Source organism: Pistacia vera, unplaced genomic scaffold (assembly GCF_008641045.1).
Source record: "Pistacia vera cultivar Batoury unplaced genomic scaffold, PisVer_v2 Contig546, whole genome shotgun sequence".
NCBI lineage: Eukaryota > Viridiplantae > Streptophyta > Magnoliopsida > Sapindales > Anacardiaceae > Pistacia > Pistacia vera.
Window position 1 is genome coordinate 370469 of NW_022196386.1, and position 8016 is coordinate 378484.

At 36.2% G+C, this 8016-nt stretch overlaps 1 protein-coding gene across 1 annotated transcript; it reads left to right on the forward strand.

The window, feature by feature from the left end:
• Positions 1-7306: 7306 nt before the first annotated feature.
• Positions 7307-7714, forward strand: LOC116107704. Its single transcript, XM_031393994.1, has one exon. The coding sequence runs from the start codon at positions 7307-7309 to the stop codon at positions 7712-7714; it is 408 nt and encodes a 135-aa protein (XP_031249854.1).
• The last annotated feature ends 302 nt before the right edge of the window (positions 7715-8016 follow it).

Genomic DNA, 8016 nt, shown 5'->3' on the forward strand with positions numbered 1-8016 from the left:
TCAATTAACTGTCAGCAGAAATTATGATGAGTTGAGCAGCTACAAGTTGGCAATAGTGAGTCTTTACATATTACTCATATTGGTTCTACTTTTCTGCCAAATACCTTACATTCCAAATGTCTACATCTAAAAAATGTGCTGTGTGTTCCTAGGATTACTAAAAATCTTCTTAGCATATCTAAGTTCACTAAAGATAACCATGTTGTTGTTGAATTTGACTCGGATTGTTGCATTGTTAAGGACAAGGCTACCAGGGCAATACTACTGCAGGGAGGACTTAAGGCGGGCTTATATCAGTTTCATATTCCATCTAGGTTTCTTTCCTCTCATTTACCTGCTAGGTTTGACAGTTTTGGTCCTTGTGTTCCTCAGTCACTTGTTACTTTAGCTAGTCAGTCCAGTCACAATAAATGTACTGAAAAGGATATGAGTCACTCTTGTTATACTAGAAATAAGATGTCAGGTTTTGTAAAACAACTTAATGATTGTAATACTATCCTGCATACTTGTAATTCTTTTCCTATTAATAAAACACAAAACTTGAATGGTTTTACTTCCTTAATTTCTCCCACTGTTTTGCATAATTCTGGTGATGATTTATCTACCACTACATTGCATAATTACAGTACCAACTTTTCTCATATCTCATTACATTCAAGCCCCAAAGCACTCTCTACTGAAAATACCAACATATCACATAGTTCACCTGCTGTTTTTCATGTTAATAATACCAAAACACATATGCTACTCTTTGGCATAATAGGTTAGGCCATCCTCACTCAGATGTATTACACAATATTCTATCATCTCTGGATAAAAAACCTTTAGGATCAGCTTCTGTCTTACCTTTCTATGATGCCTGTAGATTAGGCAAGTTGCATAGAAATCACTTTCCCTTGTCTCAATCTAGAGCTACACACGCACTCGAGTTAGTTCATAGTGATGTGTGGGGACCAGCCCCACTGACCTCCCTAGAAAGGTTCAAATACTATGTCCATTTCATTGATGATTACAGCCGGTTTACTTGGCTGTTTCCCTTAAGGACAAAAGCTGAAGTCAATTCTGTTTTTATTAAGTTTCACCACCTAGTTGAGAGACAATTTAATTGTAAGCTTAAATGTCTCCAATCCGACCAAGGTGGAGAATATAAGGGTCTACTATCATATTTGTCTGCTGTTGGTATTCAGTTTAGGCACTCTTGTACTCATGTTCACCAGCAAAATGGAAGAAGTGAACGAAAACATAGACATATAGCAGAGACTGACCTCACTTTACTTGCTCATGCCTCTATGCCACTGCATTTATGGTGGTTTGCATTTGAGACTGCAGTCTTCTTGATTAATAGAATGCCTACTTCTGTTTTAAATCACATTTCACCTTATCAAGTACTCTTTAACAGACCACCAGTGTATTCTGAACTTAAAACCTTTAGCTGCACTTGTTTCCTTTTTTAAGAGATTTTAATAAACATAAACTCAGTTTTCATTCATCAAATGTACTTTTGTTGGATATAGTTTAGTGCATAAAGGTTATAAGTGTTTGAATTCAGAAGGCAAAGTCACTCGTAATGTCCAATTCAATGAACAAGAGTTTCCCTTTGCCACTAAACCTGATCAGTCTTACTCTGTTGCTATACCACTTGATTCACCAGAAACCACCTCTTCCATTCCTAGTTTCTCTTATGTTTCTGTTCAGCTCCCACATGATATAAGTGCCAAAGTCTCTCCTGCAGTGGCTAATCCTGATTCATGTCTCAATTCAACAGTTGGTAAGTCAGTTTCTACTTCAATTTCAGCACTTCAATCTACTTCTAATATTCCTTGTAGCTTTACTTTTAATTTTGTTGTCCCTTTGTCTCCATTACATCATACTACTGCCCCAATTGATGCTCCTACTACTTTAGGTCCAACTTCTTCTGATACAAATATTACAAGGTCAGCTTCTACTACAATTCACACACCTTTATCCACCTGCCCTCTTGAGGTTGATTTTACCCATTTCAAAAACGATTGTACAACCAATGAGTCACTATCCTTGCCTACTAATCAGCCCAGTTTATAGCACTCTTCTCATCCTTCTAGTTGCTCTCTTGTAGTAGATTTAACTCCATCACAATTCTCTGCTCCTGGTTCATCTTCTTTACCCATGGCCATCAATTCACATTCAATGATCACTAGGTCTAAATCCTCTTTACAACCTTCTACTGCCCAAACTTGGTCTACCATCATCACTACACAACCTGAATCTTCCACAACAAAAATAGCCCCTGCACAACCTGAATTCTCAACAACAAAACCAGATCTTGTACAGTCTTATACTACCCTTACATCATCTACAACCACTGTCCAACCTGAATCATTGACAGTAAGTGAAGCTCTTGCTAGTAATGAGTGGAAAAATGCTATGCAAGCTGAGTTTAATGCTTTAATGCAAAATGAAACCTGGAGTCTTGTTCCTAAGACTGCCAATATGAATGTAGTTGGTAACAAATGGGTTTTTAGGACAAAATTCAATGTTGATGGGTCTCTCTCCAAATATAAGGCTAGGCTAGTTGCTAAAGGCTTCCAACAAACACCTGGGTTGGATTACTTTGAAACTTTCAGCGCGGTTATTAAGCCTAGTACCGTTAGAATCATTCTTACAGTTGCTATTTCTTCCGGATGGGACATTCAATAGATAGATGTAAATAATTCCTTCCTTAATGGTCAATTAACTGAAACTGTTTATATGAGGCAGCCTGAAGGTTTTGAAGTTCCTCACCTTTCTTCATATGTGTGCAAACTAAACAAGGCTCTTTATGGTTTAAAACAAGCTCCAAGAGCATGGTTTGATAAACTCAAACAAGCCTTGCTGGACAAAGGCTTTAAGAATTCAGTTTCAGATTCCAGTTTATTCATCTTTAAGGATAATGCTCAAGTTCTTTATGTCCTCATTTATGTGGATGACATCCTAATTATTGGATCCAACAATTCTTCCATTTTACAACTGATTGAAACCTTAAATACTCAGTTTGCCTTCAAAACACTTGGTTCAGTGACCTATTTTCTTGGTCTAGAGGTAACTAGAACACATGAGGAAATTCTCTTGAAGCAGACCAAACACGTTACTGATTTGCTTAAAAAAACCAAGATGCAAGATGCCCATTCCTGCCCCACTCCCATGGCTGCTGGTACAAAACTTTCAGCCACAGATAGTGAGTTGTTTAAAGACCCCAGTTTGTGTAGAAGTACCATTAGTGCTCTTTAGTACTTAACCTTAACAAGGCCTGATATTAGTTTTACAGTCAACAAACTAAGTCAGTACCTTCAACCTCCTACTGAGCTACAATGGCAAGCTTGCAAGAGGGTTTTGAGATATCTTAAAGGAACATAGTCTCATGGTCTTTAGTTCAGACCAACAGTTTCTCTTCACCTTGAATGCTATGCAGATGCTGACTGGGGCAGTAACTTGGATGACAGGAGGTCCACCAGTGGATACTGTGTATATCTTAGGCCAAATCTGATTCAATGGAGCTCTCGGAAGCAAAGAGTGGTTGCCTTATCATCTACTAAAGCTGAATATAGAGCATTGGCACATACAGCAACTGAATTGGCATGGCTAGAAAGTCTATTTTCTGAGTTGGGAATACCCCTCAATTCTTGTCCAGTAATTTGGTGTGATAATGTCAGCACTGGTGCCTTAGCTTCTAATCCCGTTTTTCATGCTCGGACAAAGCATATATAGATTGATACTCATTACATCCGGGATCAAGTTTTAGCCAAAAAAATTGTTGTGCAATATGTTCCTTCAAAACTGCAGATAGCTGATGTGTTAACCAAAGCCCTCTCCATTACTCAATTTCAAGAGTTGAAATAGAAACTCTGTATTGTTGACACTCCACAGCCTATAAGTGTTAACTTAAATATAATAGTGCTTAATGCTGCGCTTGTGTATGAACTGAAATTTGGCAAACTGAAATTTGGCGAACTGAAGTGGCTATTGAAGTTTTTGTGCTAAGCTGAAATATGGTAATCTGAAATATGGTGAACTGAAGTGGTTGTTGAAGTGGTTGTGTTAAGTTGAAATGAGATTTTGTGTTGAGAAGTGATTGTTACAACTGTTCTGATGTTGAAGTGGTTGTGTTAAGTTGAAATGAGATTTTGTGTTGAGAAGTGATTGTTGCAACTGTTCTGATGTTGAAGTGGTTGTTGCAGTTTTGTGACTAAAGTTGCAGTATGTTGAAATGAAAAAAAAAAAAAAAAATCTGCACCAATAGTTTTGTGATTGAGGCTACAGTAGTTGTAGATGTAGTTCTGTGTTATTGGAGTTTTGTGACAAGTTGAAATGTGGTAATAGTAGTTGAAGTTGCTGTTTTCTGTTATTGAAATGCTCTGTAGTTGGAAAGGGTGTTTTGTAGTAGAAATTGGTAGTTGAAATGTGGTAATAGTAGTTGAAGTTGCTATTTTCTGTTATTGAAATGCTCTGTAGTTGGAAAGGGTGTTTTGCAGTAGAAATGGTAGTTAAATGGTAGTTGAAATGACTGCTAAAATAGCTGTGTTGAAGTTGCTGTGCTTTGCAGAAGTGCTACAGTATTGAAATGTGTTGAAGTTGCTATTTTTACTGAATGGTGAACTGAAGTGTTGAAGTTGCTGTTAAATGGTTCACTGAAGTGTTGAAGTTGCTGTTTTTATTGAAGTATTGAAATGGTTCACTGAAGTGTTAAACTGCTTTCTTTTTTTTTTTTTTTTTTTTTTTTAAATTGAAGTGTTGAAGTTGCTGTTAAATGGTCCACTGAAGTGTTGAAGTTGCTGTTTTACTGAATGGTGAACTGAAGTGTTGAAGTTGCTGATTAATGGTTCACTGAAGTGTTGAAGCTGTTTTTTTTTTTTTTTTTGCTAGTGTTGAAGCTATTGTTTTTGCTATTGAAATGGTTCACTTTTGAAATGCTTTATTAAAGTGTTGGAGCACTGCAGTTTACGATTTGTCCAATCTTTTTTAGGGAAAATGATATACAAAATGGAGTTCACAAAAGTGTAGCAAAAGGGATAGCAAGAGCAAAGGAGAGTCCAGTTTAAGGGGGAATGTTAACCAAAATGTGAAAAAGGACAAACTGTGGAGGTCCTTATTGTAATTTCCTAATGCTGTGATCATAGCTCTAAAATTGTGTCGTTTTAGTTAACACAGTGTCTTTTTTGTATAAAGATTCACACTGTATGTGCTACTGTTTTTCAATTAAGAAATCAGTTAGAGAAGAGTTCACGATTTCCAAAATTCTCTTCAGTCTCTATTTTTCGTCAGTTTCCACTTGTCACCTGATTGGTCCCTTCCATTTGAGTTGATGTGTGATGCTTCTAATTATGCATTAGGGGAAATTTTAGGACAGAGAGTAGGAAAATTGGATCATGTTAGTCATTTTGTGAGTTGTACTTTGAATGATGCACAGATTAACTACTTGACCACTTAAAAAGAATTCTTATCTATTGTGTTTGCTTTAGAAAAAATCTGCTCTTATTTGATTGGTTCTAAAGTGATTGTGTTTTCTGATCATGTTGCATTAAGGTATATATTGAGTTAAAAAGACGTTAAATCTAGGTTGATTAGATGGATTTTATTGTTGCAAGAGTTTGAGTTGATTATGGAAGACAAGAAAGGAAGTGTGAACGTAGTGGCTGGCCACTTGTCTAGATTGTGGAGACAAGAAGCCATGAAAAGCTTAATCAAGATGGGGAGTATCCCCTCATTGAGACCTTCCCTGATGAACAACGTTTTTCCATCCTTGGAAAAGAGCCTTGGTATGCTGACATTGTGAATTATCTTGCATCCAGTATAATTTAACCTGATTTGACCTTGCAAGAAAAGAAGAAATTCTTATTCACTATTAAGCATTACTTTTGGGGACGATCTTTATTTGTTTAAAAGATGTCCAGATCTAATAAGGAGATGTGTTCAGATTCAGAGTAGCAGAGCATTTTAAGACTAACCCATGAATCATTTTGTGGAGGACACTTTGGTGGCAAGAAGGTGGCGCTTAGGGTGCATTTGGTTGGGGGTTATTGGATTACTAAGGTAATGTCATCATATATTACCTGAGTACCATGTTTGGTTGTCAAGTAATATAAGATTCTGGTAATCTTCCAATATCAATATAGTTACTGTTGGTAATATTTGAGTTAATCTGATTACCTCCATTTTATTATGTATTGTGAGATTACTTGGTAATCTTATTTTTGTTTCAATTTCACCCCTTATTAATAAAATTTTCATAATTATACTAATAAGGGTAAAATTTTATTATTTTTGGCTAGATCTACGACCATATCAGAAACTCCTGGGACTCTTAACAACTTTCGGCGACTCCAGACAGTAAAAGGCAACGGGCGGCGATGGTTGCTGGCGGCAGGTAATGGCTTGGGGTGGGTGGGGGTGATTTCGTTACAATTTAAAATTTTATATAAACTGGGTGTTTTAGCTAAATCTAAAATGTCGGGGCTTAAAAGAAATTATTCAAAAATTAATAATAAAAATAATATTATATTAATATTTAAAAATGAGGACAATTTAATAATTTAAATAACATACTCACCAATTTATTCCTCTCAATCTAACATATTAATATAACATATCTACCAATTTATTCTAGCAGCCTAAATACATTTCCCTAAAGATTCCAAATAATCTTCAAGGTAATCTAACTTTCCATTAATAAAACATTCCCTTGACTAAATGCATCCTTAAGGTATTGCAATCTAGATTTTATTGCACATCTTTATTTAAAGATGCTTTTACCTTTTATATAGGATTGATTGATGCCAAAGGACAGGGAATATTAGCAAGAGAGATGAGATGCCACTCACAATATTTATGTTGGTTGAGTTGTTCGACGTATGGGGCATTGACTCTTTTGGTTATTCTTATGTACTTGTCACCATTGATTTTGTTTCAAAGTGGATTGAGACAATTGCCACGCAGACTAATGACAACAACGTTGTGCTCAGTTTTCTTAAAGACTTGATTTTTACCCATTACGGTACCCGAGAACTATTGTTAGTCATGGGGAGAGTCACTTTTGTAACAAACAAGTCTTTTGTAGCACTATTGAAGAAGTACACCATTAAACATAAGGTGGCAAATCCTTATCATCCTTAGACTTCAAGGCAAGTAGAAGTAAGAAGCAAATCAAGGCCATTTTGGAGAGAACAATTTGCATATCTAGGAAGGATTAGCTTTGAAATTGAATGATGCTTTAAGGGCTTATCGAACGACTTTCATAACTCCACTCAAGATGAGTCCCTATAGGTTAGTCTTTTGGAAAGCATGCCATTTACCAATGGAATTAGAGCATCAGGCTTATTGGGCAATCAGAAGATTGAACTTTGACATGGACAAGCCTGGAGAAGAAAGAAAATTGCAACTAAACAAGTTGGATGAGCTTAGGACTGAAGCATATGAGAATGTTAAGATCTACAAGGAAAGAACTAAGTTGGATCATGACAAAGTAATACGACGGAAAAAATTCCAATCAGTTATGAAAGTGTTGCTTTATGACTCACGATTGCGTCTTTTTCCAGGGAAGTTGAGATCAAAATGGATTAGGCCATTTGAAGTTCGTGAAGTGTTCCCTCATGAAGTAGTGGAGATAGAAAACCAATTCAAAGCTAATGGACACTACCTAAAGGCTTATCGGGAAAATTTTGCCTCATACGAGGAAATGGAGCAATTCAACGATTCTGAATGACGATTAAGCATTCCATCTACCTCAAGACAATAAACAAGCGCTTCTCAAAAGGCAATCCAAGTGTTCATTTTTGTTTTCATAATCTTTTTCATAAATCATTTGCTTCAATACCCATAAACACATCCTAAACACTTGATTGACATTGATTTGCATATTGTGGATCGATTGAGGGTTGATTGATTTGGGCATTTTGATTTTTGGGCAAAAATATCCAATTAAAGGTATTTGATTGCTATTCTGCATGGGTAAGCATCCTGGATCACTCACTTGTGATTTTATTTGGATATTTGATTTTGGAACGT

Coding starts and splice junctions, on each gene's coding strand:
- LOC116107704 (XM_031393994.1), top strand. CDS start 7,307: ATGGAATTAGAGCATCAGGCTTATTGGGCAATCAGAAGATTGAACTTT.